At 42.6% G+C, this 27,889-nt stretch overlaps 1 protein-coding gene across 24 annotated transcripts in view; it reads right to left on the reverse strand.

Moving 5' to 3' along the window:
* The window catches only part of LOC149470465 (calcium/calmodulin-dependent protein kinase type II subunit gamma), a 332,348-nt gene that overhangs the window by 165,860 nt on the left and 138,599 nt on the right, over nt 1–27,889 (reverse strand). For all 24 annotated transcript variants that reach the window (XM_089663501.1, XM_089663475.1, XM_089663532.1 and 21 more), the window contains exon 3: nt 1,058–1,117. In XM_089663501.1, the coding sequence (XP_089519627.1) occupies nt 1,058–1,117 (60 nt within the window). The remainder of the gene's footprint in view (nt 1–1,057; nt 1,118–27,889) is intronic.

Raw genomic sequence — 27,889 nt, forward strand, 5'->3', positions numbered from 1 at the left:
AAAATCGTTTTCAGTGTCTGATGACGAATTTCCCCACTAATCATCACTCAATTCTGCAAGTGGTTCTGATTTACTATCACTGTTCTCTAGCTGGTCTAAAACCACTTTTGACGTAAAGGGACGCTTTTTGGACGCCATGGACTTTTCTAAGTTTCCAGGCAGAAAGAACAGTCAAAATGCAGGCAGGGCACAGGACAAAGCAGTAGGGACAAAATGTATGTGAAATGCATTGAAACAGCAATGTTTTACTATGTAATAATTATTTTAAAAAAGACATTTTTAAAAAATTTCAAATTTGCCGCCAGTTCCGGCGCCCGTACGTCCCGATGTCACAGGGACCAGAACACGGAAGCCGGATGCCGGCATCGGCCGGAGGAGATGGCCAGGGACACTGCAGGGGACACATTGTGGGAGCGAAGGACAAGGTAAGTGCTGCAGGGACTCCCTGAGCAACGCCGTATGGTAAGCCCGAGTGTAGCTCGGGGTTACCGCTCTTGGTACTCAAATTTTACCCCGAGCTACACTTGGGAATACCGCTAAGGAGGCTAGTCACTTTATATGGTTTGGTGACAAGGTGGTACAATTCCCTTGTGGCACCCATTGAAATTTAGAAGGATACTGAGAATACCAAATTTTAGATTTGCTTATACAGTTTATCTCATCATTTGCACATCCTAAAGATAACAGGGGTGCTATTTTGCAGACGTGAATATAAACCATAGTTTTACTTACTGAAGAATGCTCCGTTTATACTGAAGGAAAGGAGATATTTATATATCAGATCTGCAATGCTTCACTTCAACCCTGTGCTGTGCAGTCCTATACATTTAATTAAAAAGCTCTTTAGGTTTTCAGAAATGAATTGGCTGCATACCAGGCTGGCAAATCAATAGAGTAGCTGATTGACCACATTCAATTTATTACATCACTTTTCTGTGTATCAAACGTCACTCGCTTGTCAACCATCTATGCTGCTCCTCGTCCTACGAACATCATGCATGGTATGCTGGCAAAGCAGAGACTACTGGGAACAAAAGTGGGAAGAGACAAAACTCACCAATATTAGGATGCTTCAGAAGGCGGCAAATCCGAGCCTCACGTTCAAGCTTCTGGTGGTCTGCAAAAGATAGAAAAGAAAACCGGTTTTGATTGTATATTAAAGAACTAGTACAGAGTTTTGTCGAGTTATTGGAATAAAAATTCAACATAAACAAACTAGAAAATGTAATTACAAGAAAAACAAACACTACATATAGTAAAGTGGAACTACGCTGCGTCTGAGCAACACAAATCAAAAATCATTTTTAATTCTCCATACTTTATTTTGCTGATCACTTTGAAAAACTCCCCCTAGCATTTCTAACCGTGGCTATATTCGGTAAGGGCAGATGATTCATGTAGCATTTACTTCCTGGAATCTATCTGCCCTTAGCGCAGGCATGAGGGTGTGCTTAGCTCAGAAAACCCCTCCTCCCCCTCCTGAAGACTCCTGGGATGTACGATATCATTTGCCTAGGCAGGAAACCAGGAAGTAACAGAAGAAATGTAAAAACAAGTTTTAAACAAGTAAATATGATATATCTTCCTATTTACTAATACTAGCAACATAGGGATTAAAAATAGTCAATGCTGATTGAGAGAGTGAAGTTCTGGTTTAAACATTCCAAAACGTCATCAGGGCAAGACTGGCTTTAGAAAGATCTGTACTCTGACTAGTGGTGCTTGTGAATTATATGAGAACATATTTGGCAGCATCAGCAAATCAGGTCTGACACACAAAAAAACAATGAATATTGAATTCTAGAGCCAGTAGATGCAGTCTAGGAACCACTACCTGTAAGGAGTGAAATAAAAATAGTCCTTATCTGGGTTCTGGAATTGTGCCAGCATACAGACAACTGAAGTAGTAATGCTAAGCCACCAATCAGATTAGCTTTTCAACACTCAACAGTCATAAAATGTTAAAAGCAGGTTATCTACACTTCTACAGAGTGAGAACACACCATTCCTATCTGTACTGTGCACAAGTTATTTAAGGAGAAATCTTAATTTGCTAAAGTAAGCCCCTGACTTGACAGCTAAATACCTAGTTAAATGCATACTTGTGAACGCTTTATCCTGACGAAATACCTGCGATTCTGTTCAGCCAATTTTGTGATTTACACATCTCTGTCATAGTGCACAGATGAGAGGTTGACCATATTTTCTCAAACAAAATTAAGGAATATGTAAACCCAACATTTCATATTCCTGAATGTATCTGCTGTGCAATGTACTTGTATGACAAAGGTATCCTGTTCTCTTGGTATTGCTTCCTTTGTGTGAAATCCCTGGTGTTCCTTTCAGTCCCTCTACTTTCCTCTTAAAAACTGACCACACTAGGCAGGAACGCAGTGTTCAGTGTTCTGGGAAAAAAGAGTATGCTTTCCGACTTCTGCTGCCAACCCCCCCAGCACAGCCTGTCATTGGGAAGATCAGTGTGCTGCTGTTTCTCCTCCAGCTCTTATGCAGCTGAGACCAGAGTTTATATGGATACTCTAATAAAAAGGGGGGAAAAGGGTGTAAATCTTTTTTAAATCTAAACACAAATGTTTTGCCTTTTATTTCAATTTTAAACTGAAAGGGTTGTTTTACAAGGTGAAGGATTACAATCACTTTAAGGAATGCACAGGTGTCACCTCCCTGCGTCCCTGTTGATTGGGCGATGAAAGCAGCAACCCACTCTATGAGATGCTCAGTACTCCAACCTTCTCCAAGTATGTTTACTTTGTGGGGCCCAGTGTTGGCAAGCTTTTGTGTGCTTTAGATTTGCTTCCCTCCCCATATAAGTCTACAAGAATGCAAAAGCAGCTAGAATCAGCTCAAATGAAGGTTAACAACAACTGCAATGAATTTTGAATGATTTTAAATGTGTCTCAAACATGCTGCATTTGCCCATTGAAAATTGTTTATGTAGGTCCCTAAGCTGGTCATACACTAAGATTTCGCTTATTCGGCCTGCCATAGACTGTAAAATGTATCAATTTCCATGGATGCCTCCATGCTAAATAGTGTGGCAGGAGGAGACTTTGCTCTGCTGGCTACTGTATTCTGATGGCTGTAACACCCATAATACCTGACCAGTGGCTGCATCTGATTGGATGCATATGAGGTTTGGCTGGCAGTTACCCACCCAGTTGCTTTGATTTTCAGATCAAAAAATGTTGGATGGGAAGGCACCAACCATGGCACGAATTTCAACTGGTTCATCAACAACCAGCTGAAATTTGCTCTGTGTATGGCCTACTTAAGCCTATGTTCACACTACAGCAGTGCGGTAAATCGCATGTAATTCGCACAGGAACCGCACCACACTCCTGTACAAATCACATGCGATTTGTATGTGGTGAGATTAGAGCCATAAATTTTGTATGGCTCTTTTCGCACCGCACCAAAAACCTGCAGGACCTTTTTTGGTCCAAACTAGAATCGGATTGCATAGGTATTCACACCTATGCGATCTGATTCTGCACATGGCACCGCGTTTTGTGGACGCCATGTGCAGAATCAGATCGCATAGGTGTGAATACCTATGTTGCGGATGTCGGGGTGTTGTTAACTTTACATACACACCCGCATCGGTTTGTATGAACGGGGTGCGATTATGATGCGAATTCCGCATCGCATCAGTGTGATCCAAGGCTTAGTCTGACAGTACTGTGCTGCTCTCCCTTTCCAAGTCTAATTGCAGCTGCCCAGAAGACCATAGGAAGGATCTATCTACTAGCATAATTCATAACTGAACACCCAGCCTAAACTGCACTGAATAGAAAGGCAGCTTGTCTGCATCATTCTAATCCTAATACACAGGAAATGCCCCCAAATTTTATATACAACCCCAAAAACAAATAAATGAAATAAGCAAATTTTCCCCATTCCTTATTGCAAAAAAAGTCAAGCTTTGCCATGTGTAAGAGTTTGGTTAACACAGAAAATTACTAGGAATAATCCCTTCAAACCACGCAACTACAAGCTACAATTAATCACAAGGCAGCTCAGACAAAGAGGACAATGAACCTACCGCTGTTCAAACTGCGGCAAGCAGAATAAAATGCGATTTGTCTGTGAAGTGTAGGATAAATACATTTATAACTAACAAAAGTCTTTATTAAAGTGTTACAAAGAAAGTGACTGATCTGATAAAAGGTTACAGTGAAGTGACGGAGCCAGAAGGAGCCATGTTCAGCAAGTTACCTGTGTTTGGCTCCAGGGTACACGGGTTTTCATGTCGTTCATTTGGGTAATGATGCTAATCATTAACTTACGTAAACTGTGATGATACTTTCTAAGTGGAAATGGAGCATAACTAACTAGACGAGGGAGAGAAAACAAAGCTTATTATAAAAACAAAGGGGGAGGCTCGTATTTCTGTGATTTAGTCATCAGTAAAGCATTGAGAAGATAAACAGGTCAATTCTAAAACACATTAAAAGGAAACCAGTCAGGGTATGTGATCTTTCAACACTGAAGGCGCTCCTCAACCACAATTACGTCATTATTTAATGGCAGATATAGAAGACACAATCAGTGCAGTTCTCTACTTATTAATAAAACATAACTGTACTGCTATTTTGTTTGCAAGTGGTGTCAGTAGCAGAATTTCAATCCATTGTACAGCAGAACTCAGACTGGAAAAGGGCAAGGAGGACTGAGAGCCAATAAGGTGTGCTGTACGTAAAATGTGTTGACAAGGAACATGCTCATAGGTGAAAAAGCAAAGTGTTCAAAAGGATGACGTAATCAGTCTGATGCTGCTGGCCAGTTAAAAGGCTGGGGCTGAGAGATGACACCAGTTTGTTACCCGTAAGTGGTGTCATCCAACTGGTGGCGCTATGTGTTGAGATTGTGTCAATCTAAAGCTGACCATACATCAAGTCTTTTTCGTTCAGCTAGAGCAGTGGTCTCCAAACTGCGGCCCTTTGCAGGCCTATAATCGACCCTAGATGCAGTATTCCTCCAACAGCTATGAGGCACTATACCTCCCACGGACACCAACAGTGGGGCATAATTCTTTCCACTGACACCCATGATGGGGTGCTATTCCTCCTCCTACTGACCATAGGCGTTATGTAACTGACCACCAACCCTGAGGCAATGTTTATTTTCATTGGTGCTAGGCCTGGGACATTTTCTAACCCCACTGGCCACAGTCTGGCCCCCCCTAAAGTCAGAAGGACAGTAAACTGGCCCTTTGAAAAGTTCGGAGACCCCTGAGCTAAGAGGACTGATTGGAAAAAAAAGAAAAAAAAAACCACAACCAATTCCTCCATCCACAAATTCAAGGTGCGAGGTGGATAGGGGAATCCTACCCACTGCCCTAGTGTATTCTTACAGAGCAGAGACTCCTACACGTACAATATGCAATATTGCAAAATGAGAGGGGCCCCCCACCAAAAACAAAACAAAAAGAAATAACACAGGAAATCCACAAGTCTCCAGGCAGGGTACCAGGACTGACGATGTAATGCGCATTTTATAACCTTTATTGATACAGAGTCCACCAAATTCAGGACTTTCTTACTATATCAACACATGGAAGCACTGTACAAACGTAGCCTTTCTCCAGTTCGATCAATTCTAAGAGAATCATTAAATAAGAAATACCAGAAACATGACCTTTGTGTCTTTGACACTCAGAAAGTGAAGGCCACCAGATAAGAAATAAAGGGGACCTTGTCTCATACAGTAAACGTAAATGGAGCTGTATGGAATATCCAAGGTCAGGACAGAGGGTTAACACCATTTGGTCGTCATAGCAACCAAACAGGCCAACCCATTCTGGGCATAGCAACACACCAGCATGAGCCTAAAGGTTGTCCAAGCCCTTCCAGAGCAGAGCATGAAGCAGCATTCTAGAGTCATGTAACGCTGGTGTCATGTCTCAGTCTCATGTCCAGAGAGCTCCCAAGTGTGCTGCCATGGCAAATTCCTCCTGTAATAGATATACTATTCCACGCTTCTTACCAATAATTATGTTGGGAGAGTGGCAACACTAACTCATTAGATAAAGTTAATTTAAACAAGAACATTGAAAGTTCCTAATTGCACCTTTAGGAAAGCACTGAATCCAGGACAAAAATGTTTTTTTCAACCTTACATGTCCGTATAACCCTAGGAGTACTTCTCTTTGTCAACTAGCATTGAACAGAACAAGACCGAAAGCCTCTTTAGGCCGGGTTCATACCGGAGTGCTGCGGTTTGGGTGCAGCTTAATGGCATCTGCGTTTTACATGCAGATTTAGATGCGCAGCCATTGATGTGTATTACACCATGCACTTTCTGAAAGCACATCAAAGATGCAGCATGCAGGACTTTGACACACTGTCAAGAAAACGCTCATAAATTGTGCTGCACCCAAACCGCAGTGAACCCAGGGCCTTTTTGTTTAAAATTTTTTTATTTTATATATATATATATATATATATATATATATACACACACACACATATATATATATATATATATATATATACACATACATACACACACACACACACACATACACACACACATACATACACACTCTCCAGAGATTCCCCCATCCTCTGGAACTCTCTACCCCAATTTATCCGACTCTGTTCAATTTTAGGCGCTCTCTTCAGGGAAGCCTATCCTACCCTCAGCTAATAATGGAATCTTCTACTCCTCTTACTAGTCCATCCCCCACAGTTATTACCTTTTGTACCACTAGCCCCTCCCTCTGACTGTAAGCTCCAAGGAGCAGGGTCCTCCTAACACTCTTATATTGAACTGTATTGTTGCTGTATTGTCTCCCTTTATATTGTAAAGCGCTGAGCAAACTGTTGGCGCTATATAAATCCTGTATAATAATAATAATACTCACCTAGGCTCTGCACTGGCTCCCGCACTGGCTCTGCACAGAGAACAGAGCAATCCAACACCACTGATTGCTCAGTTCTTCTCTCCGCTCTGAGAAGAGAGTTGACACTGTCAGACTCTGGCTCTCTGCTCTGCCCCTCCTGGGCTGGGGAGGGTTGGCTCAAGCTCTCGGCGGATTGCTGAGAGGCTGAGCCAGGTGCTGGTCCAGGCTACTGGGTGGATCCTAACCACACAGTCTGGATCTTTTCAAAGCCTATACCGGCTCTGTGACGTCAGCCGACAGCAGGCTTTAGACTACTGTTGGCTACAAACGCGTCAAGGGAATGTAGAACAAACTGCATTCCTGTGATCCATAGGAGAAGTATAGCCAAAGGAGCCTTTGCCTATACTTCTCCTTTAATGTACATATGTGAAAACAACTAGCTAAAGGCAAATAGCCTTACAAAGGCAGGTCAAAGTACAATGTTTTTCATTGAAGTTTTTTTTAAAGCTTTAACTGTAATTCTATATAGTACCTATATAAACTTTTCATCCCCTTGGAAGGTTTCACATTTTTTTTCATATGACATTGAAATACTGTGGAATTTGTTTTATTCCATGCTTAAATTGACAACTACAGACCCTTCCGTGCCAAAGTGAAAAGAGATATTTAAAAAAAAAAAAGACAATATTTGGATAATCCAAATTTCCCCATCCTATGTTGTACCACACTAAAGCTCTGTCTGGTTGTATGGGGATTGCGAGTGAACCGCATTTTTCAAGAACAGCTACAAATTCTCTATTGGATTGAGATGTAGACTGTGACCTTACCACTACAGGATAAGAACATTGTATTTTTTAAGTTATCCTTGTGTTGCTTGGGCATCATCTTGAACACGTCAAACACAAAGCCCGCGGGCTGAACCTGGCTCGCCAGACCCTGTCATGTGGCCCTTACACCTGGTTTTGCAGCCAGAACATGGGGGAACTCCATTCCACCACCGGCTCTTACCCTTCGCTCTCTACTGTCACTTGTAAACACAGAAGTCTTCTGTGTTTACAAGGGACAGCTTTGCTATCATTGGCTCCAAGATCTAACAGATCCCTGCATGCACTCATAATGGGACACAGAGGGAACAAATCTCCAGAACCTGGGAGAGAGAACAATCTCACTGCAAGGCAAAGAACCACCTCTTACACAGAAGGTACTAGAGCCAGGCCAGGTAGAAGAGAGTAGAGCACCCCTAAGCCCTGCAGTCTGCGCACAGCGCACCCCTGAACCCTGCAGTCTGCGCACAGCGCACCCCTGAACCCTGCAGTCTGCGCACAGCGCACCCCTGAACCCTGCAGTCTGCGCACAGCGCACCCCTGAACTCTGCACTATGCGCACAGCGCACCCCTGAACTCTGCACTATGCGCACAGCGCACCCCTGAACTCTGCACTATGCACACAGCGCACCCCTGAACTCTGCACTCTGCACAAAGCGCACCCCTGAACTCTGCACTCTGCACAAAGCGCACCCCTGAACTCTGCACTCTGCACAAAGCGCACCCCTGAACTCTGCACTCTGCACAAAGCGCACCCCTGAACTCTGCACTCTGCACAAAGCGCACCCCTGAACTCTGCACTCTGTACAAAGCGCACCCCTGAACTCTGCACTCTGTACAAAGCGCACCCCTGAACTCTGCACTCAGAACCTGGGAGAGAGAACAATCTCACTGCAAGGCAAAGAACCACCTCTTACACAGAATGTACTAGAGCCAGGCCAGGTAGAAGAGAGTAGAGCACCCCTGAACTCTGCACTCTGTACACAGCGCACCCCTGAACTCTGCACTCTGTACACAGCGCACCCCTGAACTCTGCACTCTGTACACAGCGCACCCCTGAACTCTGCACTCTGTACACAGCGCACCCCTGAACTCTGCACTCTGTACACAGCGCACCCCTGAACTCTGCACTCTGTACACAGCGCACCCCTGAACTCTGCACTCTGTACACAGCGCACCCCTGAACTCTGCACTCTGTACACAGCGCACCCCTGAACTCTGCACTCTGTACACAGCGCACCCCTGAACTCTGCACTCTGTACACAGCGCACCCCTGAACTCCACCCTTAATTTATCCACTGCTAATGTGGCAAGTGATGAAATTGAGTTTGACATCCCAGATCTAGAATATCAAAATGGACCTCAAGCCTCCATGGGCTAGGATTACAAATTTTTTAAAAGTGGAATTTCTGCTGTCTCCAATTATATCCAATGCTTACTATCCAGAGACCATGACATCTAGAATAATGCATATGCTGTAATAAGTGACATGATGCAAAATAGTATTCTTTATTCATGGCAAGAAAGAACATATTTTTGAGCACAAAAGTGTCTATTTTGGTAATGCACCCTAAAGTCCAATTGTGGGATCAGCCTTGCGCTCCCCAGTGCCCCTCATCTGGAGGCCTCCCCATCATCAGGTTAGTTACACGACATGCAGTGTCTTCTTCAGATCTTCTCTCAGTGGAAGGTACCCCACAATGAAGCACAGTGGCACTGACTTGATGACACTGAGTGCTGGTTGTACATATTACTCTTCAGACAAACATTTAAAAGTTCAAGCCTTAATATTCATGTAAAATCTATGATGTGTGCAAATTGGTACTGATGTCACTGATGAACCCACAGCTATTTGCTGTGTTCAACATTTAAAAATGAACTTCACTTGTATAACTGTGTGTGTATTTCATGGACACCAATAGGTCATATTTAAAAATAAATGTAGCTAATGCATGGCAAATGTGCAGAATATGCAGAATTAGCAGCAGACTAGTAACAGCAGATGTGTACATACCCTGAAAGCTGCATTGCTCAAACCTGTCCTCTAATCCTGCCATCAGTGTAGGCTTGTGACCTCACATATATATCAATGGGAAATTAGTGACTCTTCAATGTCGCTATCTTTGTGGATAGCCACAAAGCATGGCTGGTGGTGGGACCTGAGGATACGTATGACTTATAGCATCTAATTCCGTTCTCCTTGTGATTTCTCTGAATACACATGCAGCCATAGACAATAGATTTAATTAGTGATATGCTAGCTTGGTTTATTTTCACTTTAAGCACTGCTTCTAGAAGTGCTTTTAAAATAGGGGGAACAAAAAAAAAAGGGCAAACTTACAATATTGGACGATTACATTTCACAGGAAGAAAACAGCTCTGTGTAAGCACATATCCTAGTTTCAGAATTTAAGGATCCTAGGGGATATTGACTTACAATGATTTCATTGCTCACAGCTTCATTTTTCACTGAGAGAAGAAGTGTTGGTATGACTCCAATATTCAGCATCAACCACTGAGCAAAAGGCTGCAAGCTTGATTCATGGAGTTCCAAAGCCATTTCAATCTAGTCAAAAGTTTATGATTCCGTGTAAAAATTTTGAAAAAAGTTTTATATATTTGCAGCATAAAACCTTTGCCACGGTATGTGCAAACATTTTTAAAAATGATTAAAAAAGCTTTATTTTTTAAATGTACGTTACTGTAAAGTAACGTCTGGTAAGATGCTGTATGGAAGCCCGCCTTGCACAGTGGGATTTGGATATACTTTCCTAGGTAACAAGTTGCTCTTTAACCCCTTGCCTACAGGGCACTTATACCCCCTTCCTGCCCAGGACAATTTTCAGCTTTCAGCACTGTCACACTTTGAATGACAATTGTGCGGTCATGCAACACTGTACCCATATGAAATTTTTATCATTTTTTTGAGACAGCTTTCTTTTGGTGGTATTGATTCACCTCTGGGTTTTTTATTTTTTGCCAAACCAAAAACCACTGAAAATGTTGAAAAAACGTTTTTTTTAAGTTTTTGTTATACAATTTTGTAAATAAGTGATTTTTTTCCTTCACTGATGTGCGCTAATGAGGCTGCAGTGATGGACACTGATAGGTGGCACTGATGGGCACTGGTAGGTGGAACTGATGGGCATTGACAGCCATCACTGATGGGCACTGAAAGGCAGCACTCATGGCACTGACTGGCATTGATAGGTGACACTGATGGGCAACACTGAAAGGCAGCTCAGATGGGCACTGATATGTGGCACTGATGAGCACTGAGAGGTGGCACTGCTGGGGCTACACAGATCATCAGGGCCCTAATGATCAGTGCACATGTCCCTTCTGAGTAAAGCCGATTACCGGCTCTCCTCTCCTCTCCAGCTGTCAGCATGACAGCTTGTGAGGAGAGAAATGCCGATAACCGGCATTTCCCTATTTACATGTGATCAGCTGTGATTGGACACAGCTGATCACATGACCGAGCCGACATCTTCGGCTCTTTCTGTTGGTCGGTGATCCGCTGTGTCCGAGGGACACAGCGCACCACCTACCGCCATGCTTCGCGCTCCCGGATCCACGCATGCGCGGTTAGAATGGGAGGACATCATATAACATCCTCCCAGAACGAGAGAACCGCCTTGCGCCGTCATTAGCTTATATAGCAGGCGGGAGACGGTTAAAGGGTTACTAAACCCACAACAGTAAAATCAATCTATATATGCGCAGTAAAGCATGCTTAATATACTCACTGTGGAACCTAAGGGGTTAATCCTCTGCATTGTGTAACATGCTGTTTGATCCTGACTTCTCTGATCCTCTCCTACCAATGTCTCCCTCTGATCTCCTAATAAGACATATCATGTGGAGACACTGCAAATACTCAATTTGGTGTGTATTGCTAGAGAGGTTTGTTTTTTTTTTTTTCTTGGGAGAGTACAGTGAGTGAACAGCACAGGGCCAATCAGCATGCCCAGACAGAGGTCAGGGGTTCTGATTCCTCCTAGAGAAAACTCCTCCTATAAGCTTTAACAAGTGCTCTGCTGACCACTGATAGAATTCACAAGACTGCTCTAACTGCAGATGAGAAAAGGTATTTAGCAGTTTATATAGTTACTAAAATTGCATTTCCATGTTCTGTGTACTATGGGAGACCAGATAAGAGTCAATGCAGGGTCCTGGGTTTAGTAACACCAATATATTTCAGGAGCCAGCAGAACCTTAGAAAACACGTGATACAAATTAATTTTAGCTTGCAAATCTAATGCTGTTGATGTTCGGAATAATTTGACGTAAAGGGAAATACCTTCCAAACCAGCTGGTCAGTATGTTCCTGTATCAAGAGCCCCAGAGCCCAACATGAGGTCCGCAGGCTGCATCCAGCCACCAGACCATCGTGTTCAACCTGCTGCGTGTTGGGCACCAGGTGAAGGATGGATCCCAATGTGACTGCCTCATCCTAGCACAATGGCTTCCATTGCGCTGACTACATCCCATCACCAATGCAGTTTATATGTAAACAAAACCAGCCAGTGTCCAGGCTGCTGATCTTTACCTGCACACTGACTCCCGACATGCTGACCGCATCCCAGCGACTTGTCAGAAGTAGCAGAGTGCCTGACAATCCAAGCTCCCATTTTTAAGCTATGGGGGAAATTCACATCCAGTACAACTCTGGTCAAATGGGCTGTCAAGGAGGTGATCTGCCCTGCAGAGTCCATCAGTCCTGACCTTCTAGAAAGGGGCACTTGATGAAAGCCAAGCAAAAATAGGATCACAGTGAATGTGAGATTCTTTACAATCAATGTGAGTTAAATTGATGGTTGTAAATGCAATGTTCTGTGCATTAGAGCCCCTTCACACCGTTGCAGTTTGTTAATGTGAATTGCGTTAAAGTAGCCCATGGATTTTTTTTATTGGTTGGCAGCCTACCTTAACACCATAAAAAAATTGCATATTAATTTTTTTCATGTGGTTGGTGGTGCAGTATAAGTGCAGTACTGTAACAATGCACTGGGATGTCCAGGATTCCCCTCACCTCACCCCACTCCCCAGCTACCCCTTATACTTTCCTGAGCTCAATCACGATTCATTGTTGTGCCTGAGCGCAAAGGCTCTCTGATGTCTCCTTCGTCAAAGGGCAGACTGATAGCACAGGAGCTAATGGCTGCTATTGCTGTCAATCAAATCCTATTACAGGGGAGCGGGGCTGACATAAACCTCCGCTGCCAGTGTCTATAGACGCAGGCAGCTGGGCTTGGGGGTAAGCCCACATGAGTACCCCCTTAGCAAGTGGCTTGCTGGGGGGGAGCTCGGCAGAGTGGCAGAGCGAGGAGAGCCAGCAGGGGACCCCAGAACAGGAAAAACCATTGCACAGAGCAGGTAAGTTTAACATGTTTTTATTTTTAAACAAAAAATGTTAAGGTTTAGAATCAGTTTGAAACTAAAACTACTAAAACTAAATGCTGTAACGGCAGAAAAAACAAAATGAGAAATTCTTGCACTAGATTAATTTCATTAGAAAAACTAGTGGTAATAATCAATCTGCTTCTGGGCACGAAATGCATTACAAATGGGAAATATGAACCAATAACATCACATGACAAATCACACCCAGTCAGGTGTCTGTGCTTCATGCTTGGAAATGTCTGCCTGAGAAATGTTAGCACTTCTGACCTCATGTATCAACACGCCTGAAACTAGAACTGTTGGTGCTGTTCCAAATTAACTGACCGTATTAAAGGTGGCTCCAAAGAAACCGATCAGATACCAAATTTCACTCCTTAACTATACAACAGTAGCTAGAGATAAATGCACTGTTAAACACGTCTTAACACTGAAACCAGTCACTCAATAATAAAGTTACACTTCAAGATGCTCAGCAAATTGATAATCTCCTACATAGTTATAGTGGAGGCACACTATCAAAGTTTGGACCGTTACAGAAATACGAAAAAAAAAGGGAAACATTCATGATTATAAGCCAATATCCCCAATATAGCAATTGGAAAAAGGAGAGACCCCCTGATACTGGGACTTTAAGGGCATAAAAGGTACTAGAAGTATTAAAAAAGTACAAAAAAGGTGATAACAGAAAGATATACAAAACAATACATCATAATGCAATTACATAAGGATACCTAGTATGACTGTGTTTGACTGGTCATAAAAGATACAAAATGGTATCATCATAGATGAAACAAAGCTGCAGAGATACTAATCTAATTATTCCAACGCGTTTCAGAGTGATTCCACTTCTTCCTCACTCTGAAACGCGTAGAAACAATTAGATTAGTATCTCTGCAGCTTTGTTTCATCTATGATGATACCATTTTGTATCTTTTATGACCAGTCAAACACAGTCATACTAGGTATCCTTATCTAATTTCACTTTCTGACTGTGATTCTTTATTATGACTCTGTATGATGTATTGTTTTGTATGTCTTTGTGTTATCACCTTTTTTGACAAATAAAATTTGTACTTTAACACTTCTAGTACCTTCTAAGCACTTAAAGTCCCAGTGTCAGGGGGTCTCTCCTTTTTCCAATTGTTACAGAAATACTAAGGCCCTTTGAACACAGGTCATTCTAGGAGCAGTTTGTCCCCCAACGTGTTTACGTGTGCTCAGGAGGGACAGGTCTACTGTGTTCCAGACCTTCATCCCTAAACATACAGGGCCCCAAGGAGCCAGTACCACTCGGTACAATGTTCGGTCCTGTCCAGCCACAACCTGCCATAGACTTTGACAGGCGGCTTGCAGAAGGCTTGACGCTGCACCTGTCTTTCCACTGCGCACTAAAATGCTGGTCGGGATACACTGCTTCTAGGTCGCCCACATCTGAGCCCCTGTATGCCTGTAAAAGTTTCACAAATTAACACAATTCCCGAAAAATTGAACACTGGTCACTTTTGATAGACACTGGAAGTTTAAGGCCCACCTAAAAAGAAGATCCTGTGCAATGGGGCTGTGCCCGCTCTGCAAGGATTAATAACACATTTTGTCTAGGGGAGAGGAGAAACAGTTTTATTTACCTGATTCTCTGCTCCCCAGCAGACCGTGCTTTCACATGATGCAGCGGTGGACTGTCCCTCAGCATCCTCACATCTAGAGCAGGGCTATGGACCCTGCTCTGTTCTTGAGGACATCAGGGCTCTAGGATACTAAAGCACAAGGGTGCAGAAGCTGGGAGTAACAGTTTAGCTCCAAGGAGGAGCAGAGGACCGGGTAAGTATATTGGTTTTTGTTGTTCCTCTAGACAAAAATGAGCAATTAACCTTGCAGTGAAGGCACAGCCACATTGCAAGGGATATTTTTTTTTTTTTTTTATTTGGCTGGAGTAGGGCTTTACGAAAGATTGGTACCACTTTCAGCTTTTTAATATTGGAGAAATTATGTACTTAGGTGCTGGATATAGTCTGTATAAAGCAGATATAGTAGAGTATACTCACAAGGTGAAAGCAAAAGAAATGCCTGTCAAAAGGGGCTGTACCTGTGTCCACAGAAATGCACTATACCCTGGCAATCTTCACTATGTAATGCACAATGGCTGGTTGCTCTAATATTACTGTAAGTCAGTGCTGCAAGCCATTGTCTCGAAATACCACCACGGCTGTACAATGTCACCAAACCAGTGCTACCAGTCAGAATTACTAATCACTGCCGCACCAGTGTCCTTAACCACTTACCCTCCAGAGGATTTACCCCCTTCCTGACCAGGCCATTGTTTGCGATACAACGCTGTGTTATTTTAACTGACAATTGTGCGTTCATGCAATGCTGCACCCAAATTAAATGTATGTCCTCTTTTCCCCACAAATGGAGCTCTCTTTCAGTGGTATTTGACAGTTTCTGTATTTTTTATTTTTTTTGCACTATAAACAAAAAAGACTGACAATTTTGAGAAAAAAAAACAATTTTGACTTTTTGCTATTAAACATGTCCAGTAAAAAAATGTTGAAATCAAATTTCGTCATAAATTTAGTCCAAAATGTATTCTACTATATGTCTTTCCTAAGAAAAAATCCCAATACATGCAAATTAATTTTTTTACATGAAAACTATATAGTGTCTACAAATGGCGGTAGATATACTGTTTTTTTTTTTTTTTCCAATAGTAGTAATAGCAACAATCAGCGACTTATAGCAGAACTGCGGCAGGCATTCTGACACGGACATCCCCAGTGACAATAATACAGTGATCATTGCTAATAAAAAGCACTGACACTGTACTAACGACACTGGGCAGGAAGGGGTTAACATCTAGGGCGATCAAAGGGTTAACTGTGTGCCGAGTGTGTCTTTTACTGTGTCAGCACACGGCTTTGTATTGTTCTGCTATGCAAAGCAATACAAAGCAGAGTGCTGGAGATAACGGGAGAGATCTGTATTGTTTACATACAGACCGCTCCCCCATCAGTTCGCCAGGCTCCAGGGGGGGGGAAAAATCACTGGCCGGGACCTGGTGATTGACAGCTGAAGCCGCCAATGGCGGCAAGGGTAGGGCGTGCACGCCCCCTACCTGGAAATGCACAATCACGTATATATGTGTGATTTTGTGCAGCCATTCCACCCTGTAGCAGTATTTCTGCTATAGGGCGGTGGGCAAGATGTTCACTGCCACTCACTCAGTGTCCCTAATCACAGCCACACCAGTCAGCGTCCCTGATCACTGCCACACTAAGCAACAGGGTCCTTAATCACTGCCACACCAGTCCCAGTGTCCCTGATTACCGACACATCAGTCACAGTGTCACCATAAGGACGTGTTCACATGTGTGATGCTTTTTGAAAAGCAATCCATGTTCACATCACTCTTTAGAGAGTATTTCATAAGCAGTAAGGAGGCCTTGAATACAGGGTTAACAATTCCTGCCACAGCTGCAAAGGACAAGTGTACACCCCTGACTGCTGCCTCTGCAGCTGAAGGGGGTAGCAGTTGAGGGGAGGTAAAACTGCAACTCATCTACAAGGTTTTACCACCCCCTCCAACCTCATGTATGAACTCTAATAGTGCAGCCAGTCAGTGTCTCCAATCACCCCCACACCAGTGACAGTGTCCCCAGACCAAGGTAGCTAAAACCAGACAAGTGCAGCCTTCAACAGTTTTCCTGATCACCGCTACACCACTCCCAGTGTCACCAGACCAGTGTATGGCAGCAGCAATGTTCCTTATCACCATCACACCGGCCGCAGTGCCACCACACCAGAGTAAGTCAGCAGCAGTGTTCCCGATTGCTGCCATGCTGGACTCCGTGCCACCAGACCAATGCAGCCAGCAACAGCATTCCTAATCACACCAATGCAGTGCTGCCTTCTGCCTGCACCAACACCGGACTGATTATTGGCCACTTTTCTGCCTGTCTGGATTGACCCTTTGCTCGTTTGTGGACCACGTCCCTGTCTGCTGACCTATCTGCATACCCAACTAACTAGTTAGGCTTGCTTGGTTTAGGAACAGGGACTGCTATAGGTAAGGCTACACTATGCTACATTCCCTGACCACTCATACAAAGGCGACCACTACAGTACATTGGTTTTGACACAATTGGTTGATCTGTGTGATACACAAGATACAATGTCGATACATAACAGTGAAAGTCTCACACATGTGCTACCATCATACACGAAAGGAGTATTCGAATGTGTTTTGAGTTGTAATTTTAAGTATGCTCTTGCTGTGTGTAAAATATCTTATTGAATTGACAGCTTGGAGTACAAAAATTATTTATTTTCTTTCTGAATTTTCCAAAAACTTGATTAAAAAAAATTAGGTCTTTAAAAGACTCACCATGCCTCTAAGAAAATTTCTTGGGTGTTTACTCTCTAAAATGTGGTAATTGTAAGGGCATTTCTACCGTCCTGGTGCTCCAGGGCCACCAAAAAGTGATAGGTAGTCAGGAAATTAGATACGAATTGTCTTTTTTTCTGGTCTTGTTTTTGTATTGCCAAAATCTTAATTTGATTATAAAAAAATGTAGAAAGGAAAAATTTTAAAACATTATGAAATCTCTCCACAGTGAAAGGAAATACCGTTAGCTTTCAATTTAGCTTCCATTTCACCTTAGACAGCTTAGATGCGCCCACATGAAGATTTCACCTCACCTCCCATTCCAGAGATTAACTGTCAAATTTTGGATTGGCAATCAATTTCAGTTTGGGTGACAATGGTCACCAAGACAATTGGAGACAGTGAAACGCCCCAGCAGGGACATAAGGAATCAAAGCCTTACTGAGGTTCTAACTCGCCTGACAATTAAAAGGGCCATTCCACCTAAGACGAGTAATTATTTTACACTTCTCCAATAGGTAAACCAGAGAAGCAAGGCAACATACAAGTCACTACACATTTAAATACAAGCTTTGATAAATAGATGCTAAGGTCTTAAGGGGATTATTGGTAAATGAAGTGATGAAGTAGCAGCTCGGTTTCATGGACTCCAGTCTGCCTATTGCAAGGCAAGGAGGTGAGGCCAGCTCTCAAGGTACACAAAGCTTGGAAAAATTATCCAGTCCTTCGGGACACGAGGTGAGATCTCTGCACATCCTATTACCTACCCAAAAACATCCAGATAGCATTAGGAAAATAGCTTTTTAATGCTCCTTAAAGTGGTCGGTTATGTTCCCTATTACTCCACTCTGCCTCCGGCTTAACAGGCACTTAGCGCAGTCCTAAATAATTAATATTTCACTGCTTCTGACCAGGCGAACGTTGTAGTCAGATTAGTGTTGGCTGCCTGTGGATGTTTTGTTTCAGAAATCAAATACATGAAATTAAATGCATCTCCATCACAGGGACAGCACAGTCCTACCAGTGTCATTGTGTAACAAGTCCACCAATTAAGCAGTCAGAGAGGACGCAAAGCAAAGTGTTCTCAACATGGTTTATTACAAAAACCTATAGCTGCCGCGTTACTAGCCTAGGACAAAACAAACAAAGCAGCAGGTAGTGAATATGAAATATATATATATATATATATATATATATATATCTCAATACACACACACACACACAATTTAATTTATTTCTATATATATATTTTTTTATATATATATATATATATATATTTATAGATATACACACACACATATATATATATATATATATATATATATATATACACACACATATATATATATACACACACACATACAGTGCATATACATATATACACACACATACACGCACATACATATGTGCGTGCTAAATGAGAGGGCATCCCATAGACATGACGCCATAATCAGAGATGGCTGCATGAATTGTGCCCAAGTTGTACATATTACTGAAAACATAATAATTCTATTTAATAAACGATAATCAATGGAAGAGGCGTGTATGCTGTTCCGCTGTGCCTTGCTGCAATGATTAGGCAGGAGTGATCGGCTTCTGTACTGTTCCTTGGCAACCTGTAGCTGGAGCGTGACGCAGTAAAGGAAGGGCTACACATGTTCATCCAGGTTCACGTAGATGGAACTGTAATGTAATGATGAATGCCGGTCACACCCGGCACAATATTGAGCACACATGGGACCATTCATTGTACTTCCTATCAGCCTCAAAAGCAAATCTGCAGACAAAGACTGCTGCTATTACATATGAAACCTGAACATAAGAGCTGTGGGTATGTGCATTCATCTTTAGAACCCTTCTCTTCACCAAGACATCTGAACATTTATTTAAAGGAAAAAGTGAAATAGCAACAGACAATGCATTCAGTTTAAAGGGAAACGTGACTTTCGTTATGAAAAAAACAGTCCCTTCTGGATGATTCATGTACATTGCAAGGATTTTAACAAACTTTGTAGCAGAGTCGTACCAGTTTCTGCTCTGAGAAAGGCTGTTTGTTCTTCAATGTTTTTTGGATTCTGAATGGGAGTGATCTGATCAGCTAATGCACCTGCAGCACACGAATGATGACATTTGCAGGGTCTGCACCCCTTTAAAAGTGATTAAACCTTTAGGAGCATCTCACCAAAAGTGACATTTTTGTTGCAGAGGATGCCTAAGATCTATATCTGGAAAAACCAGTGAGCCATTCACGCAAGCAGGAAATTACATTTCTCAAGGCATTCCAAACATCAACTGTGTACAGAAGACTTCCATTTTGTGTTGAATTTTACAGAAAATTACAGCACTGCAGACTGAAAAGGAAAGGACATTTTAATAACAATACATTACAATATGTGTCGCAATTATATACACCATGTTATTTGTTTTAACTTGCTATATTCATTCCCAAGAAAGTGGAGTTACATTTTACAGCAATCAAATGAGCACATCCCATTTAAGGTTGCATGTTAGTCAAAATTGCAAACTGAATCTTGACATGCATAGAAGGAAGAAGCAGTCTACTGATCAATACACTCACAATGCTTTAGTGTACCAGTCTACACCATTCCCAATGGCAGGTAACAGGATGATCTGGGAACCATGCGTGTCAAATAGGAGACTAAAGCATGCCATAAACAGAGAGCATTTCAGCCCGTTTCTGATGAATCAGCCAAAATCTGCTCCATGAATGGCCATGTTGGTTCCCTCCCACCAAACATCCTCCAACAGAAAAATCAAAGACGATGGGTTGGAAAAATGTCATCTGAACAAAGGCTGCATCCAATCAGATTTAGAAACTGCTTGGGTATTTTGACAGCTGGCAACACCAGCTGTCAGAATACAATATCCGCAACTTGACAATCACCCATTTTTTTTTTCTTTGCTGAACAAAGACTCTGAACAGAACTAATGTGCCGCAGTCATGAGCAAAGCGCTTGGCTTTCAGTTGCAATGCAGCCCAACTGACTTGAAAGGGTAAGTTCGACAGGTGGTACTGCCTGTCAACCTGAGATATCTAAAATTTATGTCCTACCCCCTCTGGCTTGATGGATTATAAAAGCACACCTCAACTGTTACTCGCAATTAATTGAATCCCACTTCCTGAGGCACTGGTGAAGTAGACCTGGCCTCACAGTTGCTCCCTGGGAAGGCTACTTCACCAGAACCTCTCAGGGAGCTTTCGCGGTTTATCTACAGGATTGTGGGAGAGGAAAAAAAAAAAAAAGAATGTACTAGTTTACAGCATAATATATTCACATTTTTCTGTGCAGATGTGGGCATCAGAACCAGGAAGAAGCTGGCCTCCGATGATGTAAATTATTAAAAACGGCTACACAGGTTTTCAGGCATAGGGCGAAAGGAGCAAGGACATAGCAAAGCGGGTCAGGAAAGAATATCTATAAGTGTATGCTGAGGTTTATCTTGGGGGAAGAGGGCAACATTGAGGTCCCCTTTAAACACAGCAAATGTGTAGCAGTAGGCTGAGCTGCATATGTAACGAGCAAATATGGCTGCCCCGTGTACATGTAGAATTACACGCTATATAAAATGGACTATTACATATGTACTGTAAAAATAAAAGACTAAACACAGATAGTTTAAAAACAACACTGCCATTATTTGACATTGCCATCGCAGATCTAATAGTGCTTAAACAAGTTTTAATTAAAATGTAAAAGTGCAGGAAGGAAGTGTTACAGGAACGTAAACTATGTTGAAACGTAATGCATAATACACAAAATACATATCTGGTTCATCATGTTTTGCGTCCATAAAAACATCAGAGCAAACTATTCCTACGTATGAAGAGAATTTACTTGAGAAACACAATCACTGAAATGGAATTCTAAAACACTGCCAACTTCAGCTTTCCCTCATATATATTCCCAAATGTCCAGCCCATAGTTTCCATTGCCCAATTACCACATTAACTATTAATGCCATTATAGGACTGCATTTTGACCAAAGGCAAAGTAAGAACAAGATGCGCCTCACATTTAATGCTTGTATATTTTTTTTTAATAGTACCGGTATCTGGGAAAACAAAAAGGTATTATTCAACAGAACGTCAATTCCACTTTAAGGGGCAGTCCACCCACAATTAGTATTTCGGTAACGAGTCAATAATGGTAGGCAAACCAGGATGTACAGTAATAAGACAATGGGCGATTCAAACTATCAGCTTCTTCCTATCAATCACACTCAATAGGGATTTTTGGTGTACTACAGAACAACTTTTTGTTTTTTTATTTTACTGACAATAGCTTTAATAGACCATAAATCCAAAATGCAGAAGGGCAGATTCAAATTATTGTGATGAAAATCCTTGCCAAATATAATGCCTGACATATACACTCTGAAGGGATAGACCTCCTTTCTGCTTACCTTCTATTCACTTTCTATCCAATCACTAGGCCCACATTTGTGGACAGTATACGCTTGGTCTGAGAATTCTTTTTGGGAATGCAGTCAACACTCTTGTGTTTTCACATACTTATTACATATTGTTCAGGAATGGAATTAACATTTACTATCACCCAATATTCTGGATACACAGAATTGAGCACATACAATTGGGCATGGTCACGGGGCGAGGCACAACAAATGTGCACAGCTGAAAAACTAGTCCTAAATACCATAGACTATTGTCCTGATGTTACTAGTTGTTAGCCTTCTTGGTGGTCAGTTCAACATGGTGATGTTGCAAGATAAGCTGCAGTAGGAGAAAAACTACATTTTGATGCGTACACACAGTCACAGAACATATTCTTCAAGCAAACATTTAATCTGCTTATATTTTACTTAACCCATTTCTTTTCTCCTTTAGACCCTGTGATGCCATATTACTGGGTTTCTATGTTTCTCTACCCAATGCAGACAGACCGTGGCTGGCAGGAGGAGCCATCAGAATGCTGTACATAGCTTTCTATGTGGAAGACGTTCTCAAAATGCCTTGATGGGTGGATTTTAGGCTGGGGGAGTGGGAATTCATAGATAGACTGCATTTGTATGCAGACCACCCTAAGTAACAACAACATGTGTGAACTTTGTCTTGGTGTTCCTTCAAATAGATCCTGTCTGGTCCATTCAGCGGGGGATTCGTGAATAGACCGCCTGCTGAATCGAAGAAGAATGGGACAGAGATCACTTTTTGTCAGTTTTTTTTCTGCATTTTGCTACCAGACCTTTATAGATTGATGCTGGACTTATGCACAATTCTATTTGCAAGTTGCTTTGACTCTGTCATGATAAGATCCAAAAAGAAAAAAGTTTTTTCCATTTTTTTTTTCCGACCTTGTTGGACAAGGAGGTAAGTGAATGTAAACAGGCGCCCCATAGAGTTAATTCAAGCTTACGATCAGGTCCAGTTGAAAAACTTACCTGTGTCCCTGCTGGAGTGGTTCAGCCTTGTCAGGAGTGGTGGCCACCATCATTGAAAGTGAGGGGAAATGAAAAATTCTTCCATTGGGGACACTTGTTCTGCCAATAAGTGTCTAAATTGAGGATTTCCCTCAAGACAGATTTTTTGTTCCCCTTCTGTTGTGTCCACAGGACAGAAAGCAAAAAAGATAAATCTCCTCAGTGGGATACCATTCCCTACTCTATTCAAAACTAAAATAAAGTTTTCTTCAGATATACTTTAATTTTGAAAACTTCAACCCCTAAAAACAGAAAAGTGTTCAGTTTTAAGAAAGATCAATGTAATACTCATTAAACCAGCAGTTCCGCAGACTAACTGAATGGCCTGCTGCGGTAGTATACACGTGTGAGCTCTATAAACAAGTACTGCAAAGAAAGCTTGATTATTTCCAAGAAGCCCCCCTACTTCCAAAACCCAAACCTTGGCTGCTTCCAAGGAACTGGCAAGGCTCTCTCTTTATAAGAATAATGTGGGAAAAGTCAAGCAGGTCTGTGAGACCCAGCCACCGCAGGAGTGAAAACACTGCACGCTATTGTGGAAAAGGGAAGGACGATGCAACCCAATTCAGGTTTAAATGCTGGCTTTTGTACTGAGAACATGAAATCAATAACTAAACGCACAAGTTTTGTATCAAGAACAGAACAGTAACACACACAAACACTTATAATCTCAATTAAGGCTCCATGCACACTAGTGGGTTTTTTTAAGCTCAAAAGATCCCGGAAAAGCGTTAGCCTTATATTAGTGCTTTTACAGTACATGTAGAGGGAAACAAAAGTTAGAAAAAAGCTGTTAGGAGTGTTTAGCATTTTTTTTCTGTTGGAAAAACGGTCCAAAAAAACTCTACAAAAACATTATTTTTTTTCTGCTCCTAAACGCTGAAGCTGCTAAAAGCCTAAAGTAGTGTGCATGGACACATAGGATAATACTATTTAGAGTTTCCCCAAAAATAAGACACTGTCTTATATTTTTTGGGGCTCAAAAAACACACTAGGTCTTATTTTTTTTAATGTCCAGGTGTGGACAGGGAGGTGAGCTGTAGTCAGGTGTTGCAGGGGTGAATTGACAGGTGAGTTTCAGACAGGGTGCAGAGATGAGCCGTGGCCAGGGGGTGCAGGGGCCAGCTGTGGCCAGGGGGTGCAGAGGCCAGCTGTGGCCAGGGGGTGCAGAGGCCAGCTGTGGCCAGGGGGTGCAGAGGCCAGCTGTGGCCAGGGGGTGCAGAGGCCAGCTGTGGCCAGGGGGTGCAGAGGCCAGCTGTGGCCAGGGGGTGCAGAGGCCAGCTGTGGCCAGGGGGTGCAGAGGCAAGCTGTGGCCAGAGGGTGCAGAGGCAAGCTGTGGCCAGGGGGTGCAAAGCTGAGCTGTGCAGAAGTGGGTTGCAACTGAGCTCACCTCTTCCCAGCCGCAGCTCACCTATGCAACCTGTCTGCAACTTACCTGTCAATTTACCTCTGCAACACCTGACTGCAGCTCACCTTTGCACATCCTACCCTCCCCCTCTACTGCTCTCATATGGCTAGCTAGCTTTCCAAAACACAGCTGTCAGCAGCTGGCCCTTTCCTATAGTAACCCCCGTTTCGGGTCCAATCTTCCCACACAGTGCACCAAGCACAGTCACTCACTGCTCCACCCTTTTCCCCACTGGCTGGCGATCACCCCTGGGGCACCGGCTTCCATGTTTTAGGCTGCAGGATGAGATGCCCTGCCCCTAAACACACTGTGCCCGCAGATATCTGCTCCTTCCCTGTCCCCCAGAGTACAGAGGTAGGGGGGTTCTGTGGGAGTGGATGGTGCTGTCACTTACAAGAGGGACTGCCACTTGCAAACACAAAAGCCGCGCTTGTGTTTAGAAGAGACAGTAAATACTGGTGTGCACAGACCAGTGCCGGAGGTGGCAGAAAAGCGTTCCGCCAAGTTACGGCTGAAAAAAAAGCCCTGATCACAACTAGGTCTTATTTTCGGGGTAGGTCTTATACGTTAGCAATTCCCAAAAATAGCCAGGACTTGTAGGCGCTCATTCACAGAACTCTGTGAATGAGTGACGTGGACATGTGAGAGGAGCCCAGCTCAGCCACATGGTTTTCAAATCTGTATGGAGAGAAGTTTCCCCATACTGTCGGGTCCAGCAATGTTCTCGCCGCTGTCTCCCTTCTCCCTGGGCAGACTGATAGCAGCGGGAGTCATCAATTAAGCCCCCAGCTCGGTGTCAATGGACGCAGACAGGGCGGCTTGGGAGCACACCTGCCGAAGAGGAGGAGCCTGGAGCACCGAAAGGGGACCCCAGAAAAAGAGAATCTGGAATACTCTGTGCAATACCACTGCACAGAGCAGGTAAGTATGACATGTTTGTTATTTTAGTACAAAAAAAAAAAAAAAAAATCAAAGGATTTAAATGTCACTTTAACATTATTCCATGACAAACACTGAGCATGCCATCACACAGCAAGTGAACCTAATGCAGTCTCTGCTACAATCTGAGCAGTGCAAAGAAAAGTGGATCAGCCAGCTCAGGCCTGTATGCAGCAGGGTAAGAAGGTAGGGTGTTGACATACACACGATCAGGATCTGGTGGTAGGGGGGAACTGATCACCGAAATTGACAGGTTGCAGACCCCTGGCCTAATCTATTTCAAGTTTAATAACAGACGTCTCAGGAGTCTACAAATGATAGTAATAAAGTCCCTCCATTTCTTAACCAGACACAGATAGTCCTTCGCTGCCTAGGAGGGCTGAGAATTTTATTGCGCACTTAGTAAACTACTCTTTTCAATGTGCTAGATTTAAACGGAGTGGTTGTCATTTGTGTAGGGGGGAGAGGGGTGAAGCCCATCTGTTGGTGTAGTCTTTTCAATCAGAATGTGTGCAGCTCACGAATGGAATGGTAGTTACATATAACTATCATGTCCCTAATGCATATGTGAACTATGAAAAGCGAACATTCTCATAAACTAGGTACCTAAGGGGCCATGCCAATAGACATAACCATTCTTAACGTGGAAATGTAAGGTCCATTTACCCCGCAGCTCCACACTCCCGAAGTAATAAATTGCTCAGTGCAATAGCAATATAATACATTGGAAAAAAATGTAAAAAAAAAAAAAAATTAAATAATTAAACTCTACACCCCGGCTACCGGCAGCCATTGTTGATGTCACTGAGACGAATTCCAAGAGGAGATGCTTCAACACCATGGAGAACCGTATTCTAAGAAAACGTGGGATCCTCAGCTGTCCCAGGATTCTGCAAAAGGGCCCAGAGACATCACACTCAGTGTCAGCTGAGTCATTTTTAATATATTTCTTCCAATGTGTTATTGCTTTCCGTAAATGTGTTTTTTTGGTTTTTTTTTTATTTGGTGGGGCTGCAAGGTCCACTTTAAAAACCAGTTGCTCCATACAATGACCCATTTGAATGTTATCATACAGTATATGCAGACCGGTGACATGGCATCTTAGCTTGCAGCCATAAAAACACTATTTTTTAGCCCTGCAAATACAACCATCGATATTTCTGATAAGCTGAAAACCTAATGCTTTCATGATCAGGACGCCACAATCTGTCAGGCTAGATAAACGCTATAATAATGCCTCTCATCACTGTTACAGAGAACCGATAAATCTGAGGACTACTGTATTTATTAATTAAATGGCAAGCAGAGCTGGCTGCAGCTTTAAGATCTTAGCACAGCAGAAACTGACGAATGAACAGAGAATCCAGGATTTACCACCTCCTTGGATGGACACCAAAAACATGTCTTAATCCCTTCTAGAAATCAATCTGCTCTCCATGCCAACGCTCCTTGTGCCCAGCCAATTTCCTCCGCAGCACAAGGGGAGGGTCAGACACAGAGGGAGAGATGGAATATAGCTTCGCTGTAGCCTGATCAGCAGCTGCAAGAAGCACCATTGCAGAGACAGCATTTGTTGGGAACTTGTCATAACAATGAACTTGAGTCTAGCCTGCTAAAAGTCCTTGTAGGGTGTTGGAAAGCCAGCAGCTCCCACACAGGGGCCGGCATCTTGTCAGTCAAATATGGGAAAGCAAGTGTAAAACACGCAGTCCAAAAAACACTTCTGCCCTTTTCCTTCCTAACAAACCTAAAGAAACCCATATGTTGCTCAAGGATGTGTGTTCACAAAGGGGAGTTCATGAACTGCATACTGTATGTAGAAGAGAACAAATATAGAGAAATCCAGACAGGAAAAAAATATCTTTAAGAGTTATGGTGGCCATACATGGAACAATTTCATATGCAATCACATCGTGATTGGAAAGAAGACTGCAAGTTCGAAAAAATGGTTTGATGCAACATATATTAATGATCATTTTGAAGTATCTACTTTCCTACGATTAGATGTCCTATCCAAACCGATTAGAAGAGTTCCAATAAATTGATCAGTTTTGTTCAAAATCAACTGAGGACACAGTACACATCTTTTTGATAATCTACAGATCCAATTATATTATTCAATCAGATTGTTACATGTATGGCCATCATTACATAAAACGGAGCAGTCAGACAGCATACAGAGCATTTGCTAGGCTCAAAGATGTACACAAAAGTGAAAGCATTTGCTCCCCGATTTTTTTTTTGCATATTTTATAACACTCAAATAATTCAGATCATCAAACAAACTTTTAACATTACACAAAGATAGAGAGAAAACAGGTGGCGCACACACCTAGTGCATTATCCAAGGTTTATTGTAGGAGTGAAACAATAATAAAAACATACTCACAGACGAAGCATGGATCTAAAAAGCATAGAAAAATGACAATGGCCACAACGGCAGGCAAGGTGTTCTCACTGTCAGTGCGGTCAAATGGCTGATGCATTTCGGGGATGAATCCCTTTCCTCAGAGCTGATGACCAACCTGTATGGAGGTCAAGTAGTAAATAACCAGGGCTAGATACCTTGGGAGCAAAGCTCCACCTCCTCTACTTGTTATAAGATGAGG

The sequence above is a fragment of the Staurois parvus genome, unplaced genomic scaffold (assembly GCF_062004578.1).
Source record: "Staurois parvus isolate SC_StPar_1 unplaced genomic scaffold, SC_StPar_1.0 ptg000043l, whole genome shotgun sequence".
Lineage (NCBI taxonomy): Eukaryota > Metazoa > Chordata > Amphibia > Anura > Ranidae > Staurois > Staurois parvus.